Source organism: Phlebotomus argentipes, unplaced genomic scaffold (assembly GCF_947086385.1).
Source record: "Phlebotomus argentipes unplaced genomic scaffold, Phlebotomus argentipes genome assembly scaffold_18, whole genome shotgun sequence".
Taxonomy (NCBI): domain Eukaryota; kingdom Metazoa; phylum Arthropoda; class Insecta; order Diptera; family Psychodidae; genus Phlebotomus; species Phlebotomus argentipes.
The window spans coordinates 16,056,319-16,079,824 of record NW_026776177.1 but is presented as its reverse complement, the minus strand read 5'-3'; the positions used below and the strand labels follow the sequence as shown (position 1 = coordinate 16,079,824).

The 23,506-nt window shown below is 40.7% G+C and overlaps 3 protein-coding genes across 11 annotated transcripts; 2 read left to right on the top strand and 1 right to left on the bottom strand.

Moving 5' to 3' along the window:
• Positions 1-457: 457 nt before the first annotated feature.
• On the top strand, positions 458-8,537 carry LOC132261100 (troponin T, skeletal muscle). Of its 7 annotated transcripts, none has more exons than XM_059759651.1 (14): positions 459-577; positions 2,118-2,166; positions 2,673-2,711; positions 4,281-4,298; positions 5,041-5,071; positions 5,133-5,258; positions 5,321-5,539; positions 5,854-5,868; positions 6,447-6,662; positions 6,730-6,822; positions 6,897-6,977; positions 7,674-7,752; positions 7,944-8,086; positions 8,152-8,537. In XM_059759651.1, the coding sequence occupies exons 2-14, from the start codon at positions 2,144-2,146 to the stop codon at positions 8,230-8,232; spliced, it is 1,164 nt and encodes a 387-aa protein (XP_059615634.1). In that variant the 5' UTR covers positions 459-577; positions 2,118-2,143; the 3' UTR covers positions 8,233-8,537. The 7 variants fall into 7 exon arrangements, with proteins under 7 accessions (XP_059615635.1, XP_059615638.1, XP_059615634.1 ...); XM_059759650.1 differs by lacking the exon at positions 7,674-7,752 and adding an exon at positions 7,184-7,262; XM_059759652.1 differs by lacking the exon at positions 5,854-5,868 and having other exon boundaries at positions 458-577.
• Positions 8,538-10,488: 1,951 nt separating this feature from the next.
• On the top strand, positions 10,489-21,771 carry LOC132260949 (protein naked cuticle). Its single transcript, XM_059759379.1, has 5 exons — positions 10,489-11,680; positions 18,234-18,541; positions 19,748-20,539; positions 20,608-20,777; positions 20,891-21,771. The coding sequence occupies exons 1-5, from the start codon at positions 11,617-11,619 to the stop codon at positions 21,759-21,761; spliced, it is 2,205 nt and encodes a 734-aa protein (XP_059615362.1). The 5' UTR covers positions 10,489-11,616; the 3' UTR covers positions 21,762-21,771.
• Positions 11,701-23,489, bottom strand: LOC132260950 (acyl-coenzyme A diphosphatase NUDT19-like). Of its 3 annotated transcripts, none has more exons than XM_059759380.1 (3): positions 22,786-23,489; positions 22,271-22,716; positions 11,701-12,018 (listed from the first exon to the last, which is right to left on the bottom strand). In XM_059759380.1, the coding sequence occupies exons 1-2, from the start codon at positions 23,428-23,430 to the stop codon at positions 22,285-22,287; spliced, it is 1,077 nt and encodes a 358-aa protein (XP_059615363.1). In that variant the 5' UTR covers positions 23,431-23,489; the 3' UTR covers positions 11,701-12,018; positions 22,271-22,284. The 3 variants fall into 3 exon arrangements, with proteins under 3 accessions (XP_059615363.1, XP_059615365.1, XP_059615364.1); XM_059759382.1 differs by lacking the exon at positions 11,701-12,018 and adding an exon at positions 13,917-14,014; XM_059759381.1 differs by lacking the exon at positions 11,701-12,018 and adding an exon at positions 19,148-19,295.
• Positions 23,490-23,506: the final 17 nt, after the last annotated feature.

Sequence of the window (23,506 nt, the reverse complement as noted above, 5' to 3'; positions counted from 1 at the left end):
TAAATTTTTGTATGAAATGAAATACGATTCTAGCATGGAATATTTTTAGAATTAAAATATCTCAAAAGCGTGAAAATATTTGCAACTTGGAAATCCACCCACAGAGCAGCAGTGCGCAAGTGAGATAGACCAAAATCTCTCCAAAGGCACAAGAAAAGGAGTTTTCACCTCATGAGAAAAAAAAATCGTGGATGAATTGGAACAGAAATAAATGCTCTCAACTCAGCACATTTTCCCGATGCTCCTTCAACGCCCCGAAGTGAAAGCGTGTGAGAGGAAATGACGACGAGGAGACGTGTGGGAGGATATTTCTCAATTGGAAAATACGTGCGACAAGGCATTTTCTTCTCGTACACCCAATTTTCTCACTCACTCACTGAAATCACCTCTCACATACTTGAGGGAAAATAGTTTTTCACGCCAAACACACTCAGATGGGCCAATACACGCAAGTGCAGACAGTCCTGTGAGATCGGCACGGTCTCACAATCTGTCTGATCGTGACTTCAGTCTACCCGCAGCAGCACAACTTCGACGCCGTCAGCTGCCGGACTTGATTTTTCCTTAATTTCTTAGAGTAAGTTTTCCACCAAGAAAAGATCTTCTAAGCCACCCACCATTGCTCTGGATATACTCAAATACTTGGAAAATAAGTAATTTTCACAAATTTGAGAGTGATTTGCGATAAAGAGCTTCAACACTTTCAAAAAATATATTTTCTTCCTACTTTTCCATGCGATCGAGTGTGATTTTCTCAACCCAGGATAAAGTGCCAAAGTAATTTGATAGTGCGTTTGTGGAGGATTACTTAAGAGAAAATGCTAATTATTTTCGCATGTCAAGGATTACAGTGTTAGAATATAGTGAAAGACCTTCGAGTGTTGCAGTTACGTAATTCATCCACAGATATCTAAAAAAAAAAAATTTCCGCAAGAGATCCTCATAAATAGCCAATGAATCTTCAACCACTCATCCACTGGAAGCCATAAAATACATCCACTGAAGCTCCGCATCAGCCCAAAAATAGTGACTTGATCACGATATTCGGTGATCATTCAGTGATCCTCAACCCATATTTCAGATCTAAAATATTCCTAGGATCTTGAGAGATGTAAAAGATCACGGAGTGAGAGACGAGCAATATGTATGTGGCAAAAGTAATCCAATACCCCGTCCGTGGTCGAGATCTATTTTTGACGCATTTCGCGATCGTACGCGCTCGTAGAGCTTTCAAGATCTCGCTCTCTCCCATTCGTGAAGATTTCTTCAGATATGTCTCCCATTTTGGCATGATGCCTCCAGAAATTGCCTCCCAAGAATCCCACGAATCCGCGATCGCGCTCTCCTCGCGATCGCTTCGCGGGCGCTTCGGCCATGATCTCGAGAATTTGTGGCAAGATTGCGCCAGGGAGGAACGCATGCGATGTGAAAAGTCTAAGTTTAGAACTATTCAAAATAACACAGTGAATACACATCGAGATGAAGGAAACTTTTTCTAATTTTGTATCAACGAAAATTCACACTCGATCACCTCTCTCAGTCTCGCCCAATGTTTGCATTTCGCTTCCCCAACCGAGGAATCCACAATGTGTTTGGCACACTGGCCATATATGTTAGGGGAGCCAGAGCGATCGTTTGAATCGTTTTTTGCCAGAAGCCCAGGCGCTAAACATTTTCCACTCACACACACATACACGCCGAAAGAACATTCCTATCCCACCCAATAATTCTCTTGGCGCATTTTTATTTCTACGTGGGATTATAAAATTCATTTCGCCAATTTTTGATTCGATAATTCTCGTTGAGACATCCTGAAACACATTCGACATTGTACTGTATTTGCATTGTCATGAATGTGCATAAAATTCAATTTGCATTTTTCGATTCGATTGCAAACATTGAATTTATAAGAAGTAAAAATAAATGGATATTGAATTAAAGCGTAATGAAGCGTAATTCAAGTAACAATTGAAGGTCCATTTCAAGGTTGTGAACTTAAGATAATTACGGAAGCTGAATACATATAAGTATTTCTGGGTCTCTGAAAAACAACCTCTATAATTACATAAAATTAGAATCAGAGAGCAAAATACTAATTTTACATTACATTCTTGCAGGTTTATAACCCAACAACTCTCTCAAAATGTCCGACGATGAGGAATACTCGTGAGTATACTTTTTCCATACTTTTCCCAATAGTTTTTCCTTCCGGACGGAAATGTTACCGAGAATGACAACAGAAATGAACTAAATTTTCTCAATGTTCTATGAAATTTCCCTTCAAGTGTTCATATTTCTCTAATCAAATGTTTTCATCCTTTTATTGTAATCAATAAAGTTAAGATATTCCTGAACATCCTAAATGTTATGATATGCAATTTCCTCCTTTTTTTATGTTTGAGAACAATGTTTCCTTGATATGTTTTGAATGACAAATGAAGGATTTTGCTCCCCGAAACCTTTTCCTTCTGTTATATACGAATAAGGTATTATATAAAGAGTGATTAAAGAATATATCATTCAGAGAGATTTTTTCGCACTTCTCGAATCAACGATGGGAATTTCTTCACAGAGAAAATTTAGGAGAAGAAGTAATTGAGATATGTTGATATGATGTATGATTTTCCACCCTCATTCTTGTCCTAATCCATCTCTCACCCCTTTTTTCGTAGTTCTGAAGAAGAGGAGGTCGTCGAGGAGACTCATGAGCAGTAAGTCCATCGATCAAGCTCTGTAGTCAAGAGAAAGCTTTTCCTAAAAGTTTAAGATCTTTAGAAATTCTGCCGCATAAGTGATTACAGTGGAGATCTTTCTAGATATTTGAAGCATTAGATTTAGCCTTCTTTTCAAATGTATAGGAAGTGTCTTTCACATCTTCATTGCGAAAAAGTAACGCAAGAGTCTCTTTGAAATGAATACATACCGTGAAAAGACACCGATTAACCTATTAGTGCCTTCTAATCTCTGAGTTATACCAAGGGTATTTTTTTTGTATCTTTTGTCAATCCCTATATTGCATTACAGTTTCATAGTGCTAACTAACACTTGACTTCTGCCAATAACACTTTTCTCGCTTCTAAATTTGCACCGTGAAAGGATAGAATCGGAAATATCTAATCCAAAATTAGGCAAATATTGAGTGAGAGGTGAAATAGGTGCAAAAATCTCTCTAACAACTTAGCTAATTGTCTTGTGGGACAACAGAATGTCCCGAAACACTTAAAATTGTAAAATATGATTACAATACAAAGTAGATATACTGTTTGCAATTAACTAAAGTAGAAATTTTTCTTTTTTTCTTTTTGCAGGAAGTAAGTAGTCAAACCCCCTCTTAATTGTAGTACAAAAATGCAAAAAAGCCCATGTAGAGTTTTTGGTAGTATATTTCAATAGATCATTCTTAATACATCGAATTCATTTTTTTACCCCGTTCATTCACAATAATTGCTCTTTTTTGTACAAATTTTTATTGCCATCCACTCGACTAGTTTCATAACTGACATTATGTTTTTAAAAAACCAAATAATATTTTTTGTCATTGTTTATTTTTTTGTGAATACAGAGAACTTTTTTATCACAAGAGATTGTTTACTGAGTTTATTCATTGGCTCACAAATTTATCGACATATTGGGCAAAATTTAAATTTATAACTAAATTATATTCGGAAATGTTCAAATCAAGCAATCTCTTAAGAACATTTTTTTGTTTTATCATCATAGTTTAGGCAACTCAAAATGTCTTGGCTTCTAAATATTTCTTAAGGTTTCGTTTTTTTTCTTAAGTTTCGTTTTGAAAAAGCTCTATTATGACACATATTCTTCTGCAATTAATACACAATCTTGGAATGAAGGTATACATGCGGTGCTCATGTTACTTTTATTGCGAGACTGTCGCTTCTTATTATAATATCGCTTTGTGAAAATGATCCCGCTTTAGCGCTTGATAGACGATCTCCCTTCAGAAAACGGCGAATTTTCAAATTGTCGTAACAAAAGAAAATCAACTCAAAATGTATGATAGTTTATCAAATTAAACAGCAAATAATAAACAAATTATGTACATATTTATGTGTGTGGTAAATAGAGGAAAGAATATTTTGTTAACACACTTATTTTACCTTTTTTGGTTCATTTTGCTGCAAAACAATCAAATCATCCGACGATCAAATTTTTGAAAACGAACGAATACCTCTTAAATTGATCAACACAAACACACGATGCCGGTGATCACAACTTTTTGTCGTGACAAAAATCCGATTAAAATGATAACAAAACGATAGGCCAGCTGCCAAGTCCGAGTAAGTTTACCTCATATCAACAGCCAAACAACTAAAACAAATTGTCTCTTCAGTGGAGAAATAAGCAACTATTTTTTACCTAATGGAAGAAGAGCTTTTTTCTAATTTTCTTCTTACATTCTTATTTTTGTTGATTCTGATTTTTTTTCTTTTTAAGAGCAAACACGCTTATGGCTTCTTGTATGGTGAAGGAATTACAATAAAAACACAACATTTAACTTATAAAATGGAGTTTAATGCAATGTGCATTTATCTGACATTTACTGGTGATAAGCAAAATAATATAAAAGAACAGACGTTTTTGAAATGCTAAGTGCATAAACTAAACTATAGAAACGGCGAAGGCGCAGCAATTCGCCAAGAATATGAGTATCGTAACAAAGATATGAAATTTTTAAGTTATAATAGAAATTATATAAATAAAAAATTTCTCTTCATGGAGAAATCACTTTAAAAATACGAAGGAATGCTACGCATAAAAGAAACAGCTTAAAATACTTATGACTGAATAAAAGTATGGTAAACAATTTAACTCCCTTATCAGCATGTTGGAGTAAAGATATTTCTTACAATGAAAATCTGCTTCCCTATACTTAATCGTATATTTTTCCTTACTTTTCTGTACTACTCTATATGCTTGTTTTATTCGAAACAACAAAAATAATACTTGAATACTGAATAAAAGCATTCACAGGATTAATTCATTTCTTTCAATCCTTTCAATTTCTTAAATACGCAAAAGGGGAGAGGCCGGAGATCCTGAATTCGTCAAGGTATACAATTCCACTCTATCCCAAGGCTAGAATAACCAATTGTCTTTCATTGCCTAAACAGCGTCAGGATCAGAAGCGCTCTGAGTTGGATGAACAGCTGAAGGAGTACATCAATGAGTGGCGCAAGCAGCGAGCAAAGGAGGAGGATGAGTTGAAGAAATTAAAGGAGAAACAAGCCAAGCGCAAGGCGAGTGGAAAATTTTTCTCACATGTAGTTTATTAGTGAAGTAATTGGCGGAAAATTTACAGGTAACTCGCGCTGAGGAGGAGCAAAGGATGGCTCAGCGCAAGAAGGAGGAGGAGGAGCGTCGCGTGCGTGAGATTGAGGAGAAGAAACAACGCGACATTGAGGAGAAGAGGCAGCGCCTGGAGGAGGCCGAGAAGAAGCGCCAGGCCATGGTGCAGGCCATGAAGGACAAGGACAAGAAGGGACCCAACTTCACCATCACCAAACGTGACACCAGCAGCGTAAGTATTTATTCTGTTTATCCATTTTCGCGGATCTCTTGAATAACACCAGTTACACGAAGAGGGTCAGCGTTGAAACCTTAAGTTTTCTCCCTCAATTAAAAGAAAGTCTCTTTTTTGCAAAAGCTCAAAAATAGTGACAAATACGCGAATAGGGTTGATATTTCAGAAATATTAAAGATTGGACAATTTAAATTAAAAGAGCAACAGCAAACATTTTGAAACGTCCACTAAAAACTTGGTGAAATGCCAGAGAATCAGAGAAACAGAATATATCATTTTTTGTAATCTGTTTTTACCATTTTTTAATGCAGAAAACCATCGGAGATGTAAGTATATGAAAAAGTTTGGCCAAGATGAGCTTTTGAGTAAATGTCGTGTAGGTAAAATTTTTGGTCTCATGTGTTTCCCCAAAGCTTTCTCTCAAAGTTTTCATTAAAATAAATAAAAAGAGAGCATTTAATTAAAAACCGTATAAGGCATCTCTAAAAGCCAACTTAAAGCATTACCTAAAGCTAGAAAAAGTGTCATTTGACTTTTCTTTTCTCGTCCGTCGTTTTCAGTGTTTTCAGACAATCCCAAATCTAAATTCCATTCTATGTTTAAAGAAAAAGTAAAAAAAAACATTTAAAGTATGAACAACTCAAAAAATCCTTACTGTTTAAAATAAAAATAATATCAAAGCTATTTCTCATCCGTAAAAATTTCCGTATTTGAATTTATTTCTATATAAAATAAAATCCATAAAACTACCTTTTTCCACTCTATTTCTCTTTCAATTGAATATGAATGACAAAAAAGGAATTTGAACTTAAATATGACATAGTTTAGCCTTCAATACAATAAAGGACCGTATGCAAGTAAATTGTTAATGTTCATCTCGGATTCTTCTGTTCTTGAAATACAGATAAACATGTCCGCTCAGATGGATCGTAACAAGACCAAAGAGCAGTTGGAGGAGGAGAAGAAGATTTCTCTGTCTTTCCGCATCAAACCCTTGGACTTGGCTGGATTGAATGAATCCAAGCTCCGTACTAAGGCTCAGGAACTCTGGGAGACCATCGTCAAGCTGGAAACTGAGAAGTATGACTTGGAGGAGAGACAAAAGCGTCAGGACTACGACGTAATTAGCAAATTAACCCCACTGTCTCTTCACATGATTAATGCAACTTGAAAATTCTCTCTTGCAGTTGAAAGAATTGAAGGAAAGACAGAAGCAACAGCTGCGACACAAGGCTCTCAAGAAGGGTCTCGACCCAGAAGCCCTGACAGGAAAATACCCAGTAATTATCCTTGACACTTTAAGCATATAAATTACACGGAGAATCTCATTTTTCTCGCTTTCCACTTCTTCTAGCCCAAAATTCAAGTCGCCTCCAAATATGAACGACGCGTTGACACCCGCTCTTATGACGACAAGAAGAAACTCTTTGAAGGCGTAAGTATCCTCTTGCACACTTTATAGATATGCACAATAGAATTTTTTTTCCAATATTAGAGCATTTCTAAAAATAGCAACACAATGTGACTTTACTATCTTGCACATTATATTATGAAATGTGGATGAAAAAGGATAGTAAATTCTCAGTGTTATAATCCTCAAATATGTGGCACAGAAGAATAATTTATACTGGATTTTCCAAGGGGTACATCACCATGATGGATGAAATGAGAAATGATCGGTGGCAAAAGAGACACGATAGATTCGCAAAGCGCAGACGACGTAAGGATAATTGCCACTTTTCCATCCTTCAAAACTATGTTTCTTGTGCAAATTGTCACCACACTGTCATTTCCATCCATCACGTTGATGCAATACATCATCAAGTGAATTTCTCTCCCACATTCGAGCTGAATATCTGAACAAGTCGGTTGAAATTTCAAAAGAAGAAAAAAAAACACCTGATTCGCTCAGATATCCGTTCTTCCTGATTTCTCTCTGTGTCTTTCTGTGCAAATGATGATCATTTTGAAGTCTTTTCAGAACATCAGAAATATTTTGAAAGCATGTATTGATCTCCTATTGTCTTTTTCTCTCTTCCACCATGTCTATCTGTCTGTCTGCCCCGCGTGTTTCATATTCAACCCTTCATCACAAAATACCACCATCATTCCTCCACGTAAAACTAAACAGGGCTTTGAAACCCTCAACAAGGAGTTCCTTGAGAAAACCTGGCATGAAAAGAAAGATGAGTTTGGTGGTCGTCAGAAGAGTAAGTTGTCTATCGTCTTACAAATCTTTCACTCGCTTTCATTTTATCATGCAACAATTTCCGCATCTTGAGTCTGCGTCTATTCTGTTCCTTAAATTCTCTCTGTCTTTCTTCTGTCATTTCCAAACACTTCTCTCGCCGTCATGCTGAGAGTGAAATCCAATAAGCTTTTTTATCATGAACAATTGCAGCCAAGCTGCCCAAGTGGTTCGGTGAGCGACCTGGCAAGAAGGCTGGAGATGCTGAGACCCCCGAAGGCGAGGAGGAAGGCAAAGCTGACGACATCGAGGAGGATGAGGTTGAGGAGGTGGCCGTAGAGGAAGTTGAGGAGGAGGTGAGATCACTGCATACCTTGCAAGGCTTTCCGACATTTTCACCAACACTTCTTCACTCTTGCAGGTCGTTGAGGAAGAGGAGGAGGAAGAGGAGGAGGAGGAAGAGGAGGAAGAGGAGGAGGAGGAGGAGGAAGAGGAGGAATAAATCCTCGGTAAAAAAATACACCGTTCCCCCCTCCCAAGAATCTCTTATTTCTCTTTGTCTATCCAACAAGAAAAGAAGAAAATTTGTTAAAAATAAATAATATGCCGCTGAATTATATTATTGTACAATTTCTTTTCCTTTCGTAAAGAAAAACAAAAAAAAGTCTTTTACTTATTAAACACTATCAGATTCTCTGTCACAAGCACAGCTCTCTGTAAGAAGATATTAAGGAACAATTATATTTTGTGCAAGGAGAAAAAGAGAACTAAAAAATTACTTATAAATAAAAAAAATTTTCATTATTACTTTGGCGTTTCATTTTATCGTTTTTTTTTCTTGAATTTATGCATGCACATAATATGTGGCATAAAGCGTCTCCCTTTTCATTTTTTCAGTCATTGAAATATGACCCTCCGATGTGAATGGGCAAATCACAAAATCGCTTAATTATAGGATCGCCCTTTGCGTGCGACGTGCCCACGCGAGTGCACGAGCATTGCAACTGGAGGAGGCCATACGGAGGCTACGCCGCCAGGTGGACAGGGCAGGAACAAAGACGCCGACTCAGTTCACAGCCATCCCTCCCATTTATTCATCACTCTAATAGAGACAATTCGATATGCGGCGGCACTTTTGGATGATGAGCGCCAAACAATGGAAATGACAGACTCCGCCGCTCTCTACGATGATGATGATGTTGGGTGAATTTGTATGATGTTTAGCGCAGTATTTAGCACACACAGATGAGTTCTATTATTCCCATACCATTTGGACTCTTCACTTGGCTTTCGTGTCTCCTCTTTCTCCCTTTGATCTCACCGACTGCGCCGCCTCTGGGTGATTCACAAGGCCCCAGCATCATCCGAGGGACTTTATCATCTCCGCAGAGTCGCACAATCAACTTGAAAATCGAAAAAAGAGAGATGTGTGTTCTTTCGCGAAGAGTGTTAGTCTGCCGGAACTTGTTTGATCTCTCTCATCTCACCGCTCCACATCCATTGAGGCTCAGTGTTGCCGGTCGGGGGAAATCGACAAAATGAATGTAAATTTAAATTAATGAGGAAAAACACCGCGCAACTCTACACCTGGATCGCAATTGCAGTTTCGCCATGCGAACAGAGAGTCGTCATTAATTTCTTTCCGCGCATCTTTCAGCCACCCACAGTGAGTGCCGGCACCACATGAATTCTGACAAATTAAAAAAGAAATTCTTCAAAAGCAAACTCCTCCGCCTCAGCACACTCGCTGGCTCTTCAAAAGAATCACAAGATCTACTAGCACCAGAGTGTTAAAATCGTGAATATTTCATTTATTCCTTTGACTTATTACCTTCATTGTCATCCGACCGTGGAGTGGATGGAAAAGAAAGAAGTGTTTCTACAGAATTTCCCCAAACCATTTCGAATTATACTTAAAAATCCTCATAAGAGCACATTTCAACATTTTTTCTGCATTATAAGTATGAATTTGGGAAAAATAACTAATATTCCGTATTCACATTTTTTTTTCTTCTCTTTTTACTCTACACACAAATAGAGAGAAAAAGTCTCGCCACTGTAATTTGTATCTAAAATCTCTCCGTCTCACTCTTTCCTTCACTTTGAGTTGATTTCCTTTGAAATGTGCGCACTCTTTTGAACTACTTTGAACTGTCCGCCAAAATCTTAATGGTAGAATGCCACTGAGAGACTAATGGGCAAGTTTTCAATTGAATGCCAACAATTTCCAACAGTGAAAATAATTCTTTCACACTCTTGTGAGCACTTTAATTGAAATTTCAACTCATTCGTTCATCTCTTTGTCCCCCGTTGTTATACATTTCTTTTTCCGCGTCACACCATTCAGTAAAAGTGTGTACTTTCGTGCTCTCATTGAGATTTGCCTGATTCTCGACATCTCACATGTTTCCCTCCAAATTAATTTAGTAATTGAATATCGCCCGGCAGAGTAAATTAAATCACCCCCAATCCGCTTTTTACATTATCTCCACACACTTCTAGTCATACACTTTCAGGCAATCTATGCATACAGCAGAGCCGCACTAGAGACTCTGTGGCGCAAGTTTTTTTCAATTGATATCTAAATTTTCATCCCTTTGATCCCATTTCCCTTATTCACCCATGTGCGAGAAACCCACCAACTCAAGAGATGCGGAAAGCCAAAAGTGCCCAAGTACAGCCCTGGCGGTGTCTCGGTGTGTTGTTTGGATGGTTGGAAGAGCGCAATTCCCAGTCGATTTTTCATTCCTCTACAAGTAGTCGGATGAGCAGAAGGCATTCAGTCGGTTTGCTCCGGAGGTGGTTCAAAGTGAGAACGAAACTCTTGTGAATTTTATTCGCCTTCCTCTATTTACGCTGTTAACCCTCGAAATAGTGTTTCGCCCCCTCGCGCAAATATTTCTGTGCCAACAGCGATACATTCATTGATTTTCGACACTCTCTGTCCGTTTATGAGCATATTTGACAGGGAGTTTTGCTCTATATATACACACTTTTTCACCGAGTCTATACAGTGAGTGGGAAAAAAGAGAAGCAGTGAGGAAGAGAAGAAAAAAAAAAACGAGGAATTTTCTTCGGTGTGATTCTCTCATTGATATTTGTGTATTTTTATTAATGTGTCAAGTGAAGGCTGAAAGTGCGATACAGAAGAAAGAGAGCAAAATATAGATCAAAAACTGAAATTCATTGAAGGAAAATTGTGAATCGCAAGGGAGAAAAAAGAAACATATTGCCACAAGTGTGAGGAAACTATTTGGAAAGCAAGAAAAAGAAAGTCCCCCGTGAAAAGACTGTTTCTGATAAAATTTTGATAGTGCGCTTTATATTTTTTTTTATAAATGAAAACTTCATATGCCACGCGTTTTATTTTGTGTGTGGAATGTTGTGACCTATTTCTGCCCATTTCTATTTTCACATTCAATTTCATCTTATTTTTTGATTGAGTTTCTATCTCCCGTCTATCTCGCTCACCCACACTGTCTGCATCAGAGGCGAGTTTGACAGATTGTGTGTTTACTCAGTGCGGAATATCTATATCGTGGAAAGAAGAAAATCACTTTGGAAAAATACTTGTGAGTGTATCTCGTGAAGAAAAAGATACTCCTCAACTCCACGCCTCTAACAAGAGACTTGCGGCGTGAGTAAAAAAATAATTTGAGAAGTGGCGTGGAGAAAATATTTATGAAAAGAAACAGAAGGAGAGAAAAATGATAATAAATGTGAATGTGTATATAAGAGAGAGAGAATTTCCATGGGAGCAGCAATGAGGAACTGATACGGGACCAATTTCAATAGATCACGTTCCCAATACATCCAGCGCATCGCATCATCAAAAACAAACACACCGTCTTTTAGGAAAAACAAGCACCAAACACATATATACAAAATGGCGGGAAACTTGATGAAATGGTGGCGGCACAAAATCTTGGGAGGCTACAAACAATTTTCAGGTAAATTTTCTATTCCTCCATATATACTCAAATGGCCCGACAATGCGCGCCTCTTTTGCCTCCGCGCTCACTCCGACTCCACTCCCTCCTGCTGCACTCCGTGCGCCCATGCCAAGGGTGAGGAGACAAACAAGAGACTCAAATTTACAATCACAGAGCGCGCAGACATTCAACCTCATTCAAAAAACTCCCTCCGCTCTGCCATGCCCGACACCGTATCCGGGTTTCAATTCTCTTTGGGGGAGTTTTTACGTATTTCTCTGCAGCACTCTCCTTATTTTTATTCTCCTGCCCATGTTCACGGCATTCCTGCAGTCTCACACTACTTGGGAGATTCACTGGAAGAGAAGAATACAAGTAGATGAGCATAAGAAAAAGTGCACCAGACATTCCAAAAATGAAGAAGAAAAAAAAAAAACGAAAGCGATCCTCCCCGATAGTATTATGTCATTTCTCGGAGGAAAATCATCAGTGCGGAATAAAAATCTTCTTGGAATTCCTCCTTTATCTGTCCCAAAACACCCGGAGATTTGCACAATTTTTCATCCAAAGACATCAGGGATTTCTGCTGGAAGTAATCTCTTGGCGCTTTCGCCAAGTCTCTGCGGTCTCCACAAGAGTCAATCAAAATAGCATGTTTATTTCCATGCCACAATCATCTTCTGCATCCACAGATCAAGAGTCATGTAGCATTTTGTCAACAATCTCAGTATTTTCTACCACTCTCGGTAAACTATATGTATTAGCTGCACTCTTGATCATAGGAAAATGATCACATGGGTGGAAATGCGTTCTTGCAGAGACACTCCATCTCCCCCCAAACGGAGAATACCGCAAGAATTTGTATGTGTGCCGAATCTGCGGGAAGGACACGAGATGATAACCATATTCCATGCTGTCTAAACAGCTATTTTGTAGAATATTTGTGATATTTCACATGAGTAGCAAAGAGAATCATTTAATAAATTTGTCGAAATTCAAATAGAGTTTGGCGTTATTGAAAATAATAACCTAATTCAATATTGTTCACCTACAAGGCTGTATTCTGAAAAACAACATTAAAACAAACTAGTTCAAATGGTTTCTGTACTATAAACTTGAAGAATACTCTTCAAATAATCAAGTTTCTCATGATTCTGTGGAAATAAACAGTCAATTTCGATTATAAAATGATTTCCTCCAAAGCGACACTTTTAATTCTCCAATTTTGATAAAATATTCACTTTGACTCTGTCTGTGAGCGGTGCCGTGAGACTCTGAAGCCGTACGCATTTCATGGGTCAAGCGCTCATAGTTTGTGACTAGAATTTCAATTACAATCGCATTTCATTTCAAACTTTACCACCTAATTAATTGGTTACCTCATTATAAATACTCCTTCAATTGGTCTCAATTATAAATCAAAGGTGAAATGATAGAAAATCAAAAACTGTCCCACGAAGCAACTTGCGCATGCGAGAGGACGTCAATAATTTGAAAATATTTTGATCCAACTGTGAAGAAATGTTAATTTCACGGTGACTTTCGTCAATAATTGGCCCATCCCTGCGGCATGGAGGCTGCGGTGAGATCTATTGAGCGTGCTCGAGGAGAAGGGAAATAATCTCTTGAAAAGTGCGCGCGGTCAGATGCTGTCCATTCACTTAGAGCCGCTGCCAACAAAGAGCGACAGCTTAGGAATTTTATTATTATTATTATGTATAAAAGATACATGAGATTTTATTATTATTCCACCTAATGCTCGTGTGCGAGCGAGATGGAATGAAACACTCAAGTGCGGCAAATCTTTGAGAGGCATCAACTTTTTTGCCTCCTTTTATTTCTTCTTCTCTTTAATTCCTTTTTGCCCCCTTCTTTAATTCATTTCCCCGTCTCTTTCAGACAATTTTCTTTCTCGCTATGGAATCTTCATTATTATTTGCCTCATTGCTGTGTGCCTCCTTCCAATCGTTCTCTCGCGCGTTTGCCTTTGCTTTTCGTGTTTTTCATACGCCGTTTATGTACACATAGTAGTGAATTGAAAATGACGAGGAGATGTAGGGAGAAAAGGCACGGTTGAAGAAGAAAAACACCTCACAACACTGCAACACAGAGATATACACGTAACACTCCATAATTATGTTCATTACAGACATTTGACTTGAGATGCAATGAGAAGAATTCTACAAGATGGCTCTGTCTATTGATGACTTCTCTCCGTCTCTCTTTCTCTCGCTCTCTGTCCATTCCATCACGGGGTGTTTTGAAGGAGTCTCGCCGAGATATTCTAGTGGGCGCATTAGTCTGAAGCCCCTTCATAACACCAATTCCCATTTAAGTTGCAAGAGCCATCATCTGACAAAGTAATTTAATCGATTAGATCACTTCGACGCGCTGCTTCGCCTCAAGAGAATAATGTCTGCACGTGAAAAGTTGAATGACTGGCAAAGTGTAGAGATATCAGCAGAAGGAACTTATGCAAAAACCATTGAATCCCCGCTTTTCAGAACAGTCAGCACGAATAATTTGAAAACTTTTCGCCCAACCACACATTTCTAGAAATTCCACTACATGAAAACTTTTACCAAACTCTGGCATTTGTATGTAATACTATGCGTGTATATAGGAATGTAAATTGACTCAACAGTGGTTGCATTTTCAAAGTTTTCATTTGCATTTTTAAAGCTCACTGACACTATTGACTGATGCACTGAAACACTTTCAATGCAGGAAATTCAATATGCTCACAGGAGAGGTTAAAAACCCGCGCTCCCGACAAACTTTCATCGTCAATCACAATTCCCGAGGCCTAAAGTGGCAATAAAGCTTTTGATTTTGTGGCCGAGCGGCCTTTCATTAGCCGTGCAATCAGTTCCCGTCATACAAAGTTTTGTCCAAATATTTTGGGTGAAAATCAAATTTATGAAACTCTGAATAGAATCTCCACTTTGTCATACACAAATTGTCCATGTGAAAAAGTTTCGGCTAAATAGGCAGCAATGTTAATTACATGAACCACTCACAAAGTTCTTAAATTGCGAAAATTAAATTTTAAGTACACATTAAACCATCATTTTATTTCCCAGTCACTGAAACTTTTTCCAATTAGGAAACATTGTGTGTTGTACAGAAAAAGACCCGAAAATTAAATCCCATCCCAAGTCTTTTATCCCCAGCCTTGAAGGCGAATATCATAGGAGATTTTATGATACATTTCAAGGGATCGTTTGGAGGGAAAAATGTATATTGACGAGTAATTTAACGCTTTCTTTTCCCCCTTCTGTAACGTCAAAGAGATTGAGTGAAAGAGGCAAATCAAACGAAATTGATTTTGTGCCTCGCATCGAGAGAAAATGAGGGAATCATTTGGCCTGAGAGAGCTCAGCAAGGGACAAGCAGAGAATAGACAGCCAAATGATGATGGAGACGAGGAAAAATCCAGATGTGTCAGCGGGGAATTCGAGGGTTGTCAGAATGGCCAATTTCCAGCATTGGGCATTTTTATTTAATTTTCTCAGAAATCTCACAAGAGGCATTCCTCACCAGAGCCCTTCTCTTCCACGGACTCAATCCAGCATCGTATAAATCTGTTTTTTTTTTGTTCCTCGTTCTTCTCATGAAGTCGTAATTAATTTCTGACCACTTGGCGAGATTACTCTGACCGTCGTCTTCTCATCCTTGTCGTTCTCCCACTCAATCTCATGCAACACTCAATTACCAAAGATCGAAATATGGATTGGGAGTTTATTTTGAAATATTCTATCTCGAGATTGAACATTTTGTGTGTATAATTTCATTCATGTTGTGTAATATTTAATTTATGACTCTCCCGTTTTTGTTTCTCGCACTCCTCAATCAAAGTTCAATTTCTCAGCGCGATGGCGAAATGGAAAAAAGGCCGCAGTCAATTTCCCGCACTTGAGAAAATCGCTGAGACTGATTTTTTTCCGCTCCACAATAAATTTTTCTCCAACCAAAATGCCACGGAGAGTAAAAATATGTCTAAGATGATGATTTAAATTTTCTCTCTATTCATCTTTCACTTCTTTTGCTCTTTTTTTTCTGTCTTACCCCGCCGAGTGTAAAAACATATGGAGCCAACAGGCCATCAAAAGCGGTTCCTCTTATACATATAGAGAGAAAAGAAGAATGTATAAAAATCTTAAGAGATCTCCTTTTCGTCGTCGTCGTCTTCTCTTTTATAAAACACCATGAAACGCACCGCCCGGCCGACACAACGGAGAAACGCCAAAGTCCAAAAGAATATTTTGCCGACGATCTCTCTTCTTCATCTTATGTACTTCTTCCGATCTTGAGAGTAAATAATGTGGCGATCGCATATGGTGGAAGCCATTCACTGTAGGCTCTTCTTGGGATTTCATCCCGCCGTCTCGCTCTGGCCGCAGCGTCGGCGCGCTCCCTGTCCCGCTCTGGCTGCCGTCTCAAGTCCACAGCGCAGAGTCATCGGTCAAAAGTGCCTTCGAAAAAAGGGCCTCACTCTCCCTCGAGGCAACCTCCTGTTGCAAGTGTGTTCTTCTCGCCATGGGCACAAGACAGAGATGGGAAATATTCTCTTGATCACCTTTCCGATGGACAATAAAAAGTAGCGACAAAGCGGCAAAAGACACACAGCACACACATCTCGTGCTCCTTTCCCCCAAACCCATGCTCGATCTCGCGATCGACTATTGTGTAGCATCAGCTCGAGAGGCCGAAAAGAAATAATGGAGAGGCGAAGGAGAGATGATAATAAAAGAAACACGAGAGAAAATGATAGAAGCTGAATGTGAAGGAGAATAACAACAAGAAGATGCCGATTTGAGATACTGAAAAGAACTCGCCGTTTCTCCCTCCCATATACCTTCAATCTCAATGAGAAGTCACTCCTCTATCCCGCATCCATCTCCTTGAACATTACAAAACGAGAGGAAAAAAGGCTTATCGCCGTCTTTTCATCAAATTACACACACACACACACGCCCTTGCGCACCCCGCAAAAGGGAAGGCAAGTGAGACAGACAAACAGGATCATCTGTCTATCAATTTCAAAGACAATTCCCGTGCGCTTGCCCAGAGTCAGAAGGGCTAAAGACCGTGAACTATGGCGATAATACACATTTTCTCCACGATTACCCGTATTTTTCAGAATAATTGCCTATCAAACCGACAAAGTACCATTTCTCACTCACGATCATCAATTCGTTCTGACGCCTGGGCTAAGAAATGAGATGAGAATATCGAATTTATGTGAATTGAAGGAATCAGTCCTAGGTGATCTCGCCCAAACCATCTTAAGTGATCTCGGGATCGGATTTCACAAATCTCAGAAAATCCTTCATAAATACAAATTTATTACCAATTTCCTCCACTAGAAAGCCAGCCATAAAATACGATCGCACTCGTTGATCTCTGAGTGATTTTCATTTTGAAAAGTCTCTTTGAATGCGGAGCCAATAGTGACAGAAAAGAAATGTCTAAAGTGATCAAAGGCGATCTTGTGAGCGTAAAACTCAAAGAGAGCTCAAAAGAATCTTGCGCTTTGAGAGAAGGAGACGGCGGAGCATAAGAAAAACCACTGTGTCGGCATGAAATAAAGTGTGTGTGGAGAGGAGAAGAAAATTGTTATATAAAATTTATTTACTATTGTAAGTACCGCTATTCAATAATTGAAGCACAAACGCTTCATGTGCCGTCTTTGCGGCTATATCTTTTCGCTCTCTAACACTTTTATATGCGCGCACGGTATTTTAGTATTCCTCCTTGTTGTTTGACCACAGTGAAGCATTTTACATGATTTTCACATTAAATTGTCACATTCCCATTGAGTGGTGATAAAAACCCAGCCTTTTTCTCTCCTTTGATCTATTGCAACGATTGTAAATCACGTCACTTCCCCATCACGCACAGAAGCTGCCTATCTATTTGTGTATTCTTGAAAAATCAAAATATGCGCTCTCTCACCATGGTGAAAAATTGATCAATTTTCGCGCAACTAATTAAGAGTTTTTCATTCGAGAAAAATTATTATTTCAGCGAGTTGCTAGAAAAACAGCGCGCGCGGTTCACTCTGTAGCGTGTTTTTCTTGTTTCGTCTGAAAAGTAACAACACAGTGGAAAAAAAAACACCGTGAACGCGTGAGAGAGCGGGACAAAAAAGACGACTAAGAGATATAGAGGAAGGAGAAACATTAAATACCACTTAATCGCATTGAAACATCTTCTAATATTTATTTTTATCTCCATTTTATAAATATTAAATGTGCCGTTAAGTATTTTTCAAGAAAGCATCAAAGACCGTCGAGCCGCACAAATTGAGAAAAGTTCAGAATTAGAATTTTTTCCGCTCCTTCACAGTCACTTTGCCGCGACCACATTGACTCACTTTGTATCTTTCCGATTGATTTCATTTATCGCTCTCGCTCTGTCTCTGAGGAAAAACCACTCAAGCCACTCTCGAGAGTTCTCCTCTTCTGCTTGCATTGCTGCAGCGGCAACAACAATAGCCAGCGCCGAGATATTCCAGCGACTCACAGTGATTTTTCTTCCTTTTTATCTTTCCATGTCAATCCACCAGTTCTTCAAGAGAGTGCAACGGATTCTGAGGAGTTGATCTACCCCATGAGGGCACCGTCCTCATGCAGCGCCCCGCCGGACTTGCTGCTCACGAGTGATCGTGAACCGATCACCAGTGGCTTAATGACATCCACACCAAATCACCACATATCAACGACTCACCAGCAGTCACTCAAGATGACAAATCGGCGGGAATCGTCGCCGGCCAATGTCACCTCCGCCGCAGTCGGTGGGAGTCACAAGAATCATCAGAAGGCGCCGCCACCGTCCGTCTCAAAGTCCGCCGAAGACGATCGTGTTCATCTCGAGGTGAGCCTGCCACCAAACACTTCCATCCTCACCCAGTTCAACGTCAATTAATCACTGCGCCTCCGGTAAAAGCTCCGCTCGGTGGGAATTTCATAGACCCTTTTGGCGCGCCGTTCGGCGATTAACCAATGGAAAAGTGAATATGAATAATTACTTGGCGCTCGATGTGTGACACAAAACACCACATTCGTTAATTTACTGTTAATATCGCTCTCATGCTGGGTGTTCAATAAAATTTAGAAATCGAGACAAACGACTAGAGCTAGACATTCATAGATTTGAGATCAACTCCCGCGCACGCGGAGTGTTTGCAATCATCAAAGCTTTGCGTATCAGCGAAAAAATTGTTTGCACATATCAAACAATTAGCGCTGATATGCTTGCGATTTTCCGTTCAACAAATCACAATATTTGCAATATTGAATGGCTCTGTAATAAATCACATGCAAAAGGGGAGACACCCCTCCAGACCTGTCACATCAACACAATGCTATCGATCAATTAATCCTGCTGGAAGACTGGCAAATATTTACCCAAATAGGAATACCGATAACTTCTCCGCTTCCCGGCGCACCGCGAGCACAGGGATTTACAAGAAAGGGTTAAATGGACACTCTGCAGACTTATTTCTTTCACATTGCATGTCTGTCTGGGGAACCGAGCGTGACACGTGGTTAAATTCTTTCCTTATCGATCCCTTGTCGCATTTTCAGTACGCTGGAATGGTGTTGTGAAGCACAATCGCCGGTGTTGCCTATGAAATATTCACTGATTACCAAATAGGTTCTTGTTCGCCTTGGAAATAATAATATCTGCGCATGTGTGTGTGCATGAGAAAAGGTGCCAATTGGCAAATTATCTAATTAAAATGTTCCCTCCTGTCCAATTGACAAATTTCATTCCACTTCTTCTGTGGTGCAAAAGAAGTGAGAATGAAAAGAGTGCGCAAGAAAAAAAATGAGTGCGAGACACTGAGGAGGAAGAGTAATCAATCAAAGGCGTGAAATTTGTATTCTCTTTGAATATATCTCTTTCTGACTGTTTTTTTTTTTGACGACACCGCAAATATTTAGAGAGAGAGAAGCAGGCAGTGAAGTAAAAAATAGCGCGAAGGGGTGGAGGAGAATCAAAAAGAAATCGCGATGAAATGTGACACGTGGATGCAGATGATGAGACAAGATGATTGATAGATTGGCTTTCTTGCAGGAATTCCACTGTGACGTGTCACTGGAGCACCAGGGAAAGACCCCACAGCCCGTGCAGTTCTCCTTCACACTGTACGACCTCGATGGGCACGGCAAGATCACCAAAGACGACATCGCGGGCATCGTGTCGACGATCTACGAGAGTCTGGGCAAGAGCATCGTCGTGCCTCACTATGGCAGCAAGACCATCAATGTGCGCCTCACCGTGTCACCGGATGCCAAGGTGAAGACACCCACGAAGAAGGCGGCCCTTATCAACTCACGAAGGAGATACAGACCGCGGAAGCTCCTATCGGACGACGAAGGCAGTGACACCTCGCACGACAACGTGCCAATCAAGTTGAGTCCAAAGACAACGAATGCCAGAAGCAAGAGTCATTGTTCACACCATCAGCATCAGCAGCAGCAGCAGCAGCCACAGAAACTCACCAAGGAGACCAACAATCCACCGAAAGACTGTTCCACAACGGACTCCGCACCGGAGCAAAATGCGCCCAAAGCGCCGATCGCATGTGAGGAGCCGCCACATCTTTACGAGAGCATCAACAATCTCAAGTGGTGCTCCAAGGCCAATAACTTGCAACAGCAGGGCAACAATAATAACCCCATCGCCAAGAAGCCTCCAAACTGCTTGGAGATCCTGGACAATAAGCTCGTGGAGAATGAGGCCAACAACGAATGCGGAGGATTCTGCAGGGAGTGTTCTCTCGTGGAGCGATATAACCTCGAGGGAATGCCAGTGGTGAAGCAGAGAAGACGTGTTCTGCGGAAATCACGATCGCGAAAGCACAAGGTGATAATCTGCGACTCAATAGGTTTCTGCGATCTCTAACGCCGCGTCTCTTGTTGTGTTTTTTTTAGGGCGAAGGAGCCTCTCGAGTGCGGAGCCTCTCAGTGGGAAACGAGAATTGCTTGATCAGCCGCGAAAAGAGTGAAGAGGAGTGCTGGGAGAGTTCACTCAGGCGAAGGGAGTTAATTGAGATCATCCGGAAGAGCATGGAGAAGAATCGCCTGTGTTTTCAGGGAAATAGGTGAGTAAGGAATAGCAGCCTAGCTTGATTTGTAGATTCCTAGTTTTCCTAGTTTGTAATTGATTGAGTCGATTCTACCGAAAACCTACAAGGAATTTGTGTAATGTTTGCAGAAAACCCACAATCGACAGCCCGCGGTATCGCCATCGATCGCATACGATGAATGGTCAGTGTGGCGAAGTTGGAGCGCCCACGAGACTGGAAAACTCCCCGGCAGTCTCACCAGACATCGTACCCACGAATCTCTGCGGCTACGACTCCTTTCTCCACGCCACCATCTGCTCCAATCTCAACAACAACATCCAACTCACGCCCAGTGCGGTGCCCATGGCAGCGATAAATCTCGCCGGAGTGACGCCCGTGAGGAATCATAGTAGCCGCATGCTGCGGAATCGTGCCCTGCGGCAGCACGAGTCGGTGAGAGCGGGAAACCCAATGGGATACATGCGTCTGCAGGCGTCCACGAAGACAGCCAACACTGCGACACCCAAAGTGGCCAACAACAAGGGTGTGGAGAGCAAGAAGCTCATCTCCAGTGACTCCCACGCGATCAAAGGGAAGACTAAGGCACGTGTGGGACGCTTGCAGCGCTCGAAGAGCAAGGAGGAGCTCTTCACCTGTCGCGACAGCACTGCCAAGATCGAGGACATCCTCAATGCCGATGTGTTTCTCGACAAACTCAAGATCACCGAGGAGGTGGCAGAGAAGTCAGTGGAGTCCCCGCGCAAGAGTGTGGCCAAGAGGCCACTCAAGAGTCCCACCAATCAGGCAAAGAGCCCCACGAAGGGCCTCCTCATGGAGTACGCGTCGATTCCCGTGAGCGCCGATCCGGCAGAGTGCGAGAACCTGCTCAAAACTCCTGTCTCGGATGGCGACGAGACAAAGATCGCCGATCCCTCATCCACTGTGCATCGGTACGTGGTGCACGAGCACATCCATCATCACTACCATCACTTCGAGGGGAACACCAGCCCCAAGGCATGAGCCCTGGACACCAGAGGCGCGCTCCAGGGGACGCTATATAGGCTTAAGTTGAGCGATTGTGTGCGTTTTGTGTGCTTTCGATGCAGTTGGTGAAGATTAACTTATTTATTTAAAACACGTGCGCACGGGAGATTATTTGACGAGCTAATTGAGAATTTTTGTATACTTGCAACCACAAAGACTGATTTCCTCTAAAAACAAAAGAAAGAAGAATACAATGAAAATGGAAAAGCATTAATTTAGAAAAAAAACGGTCGGATATTCATCAAACTACCTCTTCACATTATCATTTTACTCTTTCAATCTCTCTTTTTAGATCAATGGAAAAAATATCTTATGTTGAAATTAATTTAGGGGTGAATTTTTGGTGACAAATTCCTTCCACTTTTAAGATGTATTTGACTGTCAATATTGCTAAATATAAAATCGTATTTATTTATTTGTAACTACACCTTTTTCCCACATTAAAAATCGTCTCAAAAGAAATGCAATGGAGAGTATTTACTTACCCTTATTTCACGTCTTATAGCTTGGCTCTCGCTCCGCCTTGGACGGGGCACAAGTGTCCATTAGTCGGTGGGATGTTTACTAGCATGTTGCACCTAATTCTGGAATGATCTCCTAGCAATTCATTCCTGTGATGCTTCGGGAAGAGCTTCCGCATTTCGTCCAATGTCTTGTCTTTGTACTGGTCCTTATCGTGTGTGATTTCTGTATAGGATGGCTCTGCAGGATAAAGTGAATCACCGGGATAAACATCCAGAACAGCGTCGGCGAGATAGAACTGATAAGGAAATATCAGAGTCAATCCGTGCTTCTGACGGTCACGCATGAAGGCGGCCAAATCATCAATATCCTTTTTGTGGCTTATCTTCGACAGTTCATAGTGTTGCGGAGGAGGAAGAAAATATTCTCTATTCCTGGAGCGATCCAAGATGCTTTCAGGAGTCTCCCACTGAAGAATACAATAAAAGAATTAGTTAAACATCACCTATCGATTATCAGAACTATCCGAATTACTCACCCTTGAGGACTGAACTTCATTATCCTCGGCAGTGATTTGGGGCTGATCTGGCAGTGCGACAAAGAAGAAGGCAGTGTTGAATCTCTTCTTCCCGAAAGTCGTTGGCGTGAGCCAATTTGCCGATTCGTAGGCGCCAAAGATGTCCGGAGCCACATTCAACTCCCGGCAGAGACGGATAAACTCCTTATGATCACCGTGGACGATTTTCTGCCACTCCTTCACATCGAATCCTGTCACAGCGTCCGCCAGAGGGGATTCCATCGCAAATTGCTGAGCATTCTTCGCAAAGAGTACTCCAACTTCCTCAAATGTTTCACGAATGGCGCCAATTCTCAGGGAGATTTCTCTGGCCAAGTCAGTTGGTCGTTCCCGCTCAAAGATGAATGATCGCTGACCAGAGATTTGACTGAGTTGAGCAATCCTGGCGTCTGACACTCCCAGATCGCGGTACAGACTCAACCACTCATGAGAGCTGTCACTGTCCTCCAGGGTTCCTCCTGGGAAAACAATCCCGTTGGGCATGAAGGACGCCTTGGCGGATCTCTTAAGCACCAACACTTCATAATTGAATGGTTTAGCACGCGGAGATCGCCCGAGAATCAACAAACTCGCCGATTCCTTCCAGAATTTCGCGTACGGCCTCATTTCTGATAGGAACTTCTTTTATGGTTATGTTACCTGATCATGAGAGCACTAGAAATTCCTCTGATAACAGAACACC

Bases quoted from the DNA above. Each gene is read 5' to 3' on its own strand.
- LOC132260949 (XM_059759379.1), top strand. From the start codon at position 11,617: ATGGCGGGAAACTTGATGAAATGGTGGCGGCACAAAATCTTGGGAGGC. The intron at 18,542-19,747 runs GTGAGCCTGCCA...GCTTTCTTGCAG, and splicing joins ACGATCGTGTTCATCTCGAG to GAATTCCACTGTGACGTGTC. The intron at 20,540-20,607 runs GTGATAATCTGC...TGTTTTTTTTAG, and splicing joins CACGATCGCGAAAGCACAAG to GGCGAAGGAGCCTCTCGAGT.
- LOC132260950 (XM_059759380.1), bottom strand. From the start codon at position 23,430: ATGAGGCCGTACGCGAAATTCTGGAAGGAATCGGCGAGTTTGTTGATT. The intron at 22,717-22,785 runs GTGAGTAATTCG...TGTATTCTTCAG, and splicing joins ATGAAGTTCAGTCCTCAAGG to TGGGAGACTCCTGAAAGCAT.
- LOC132261100 (XM_059759651.1), top strand. From the start codon at position 2,144: ATGTCCGACGATGAGGAATACTC. The intron at 5,259-5,320 runs GCGAGTGGAAAA...GAAAATTTACAG, and splicing joins AGAAACAAGCCAAGCGCAAG to GTAACTCGCGCTGAGGAGGA. The intron at 7,753-7,943 runs GTAAGTTGTCTA...GAACAATTGCAG, and splicing joins GTTTGGTGGTCGTCAGAAGA to CCAAGCTGCCCAAGTGGTTC.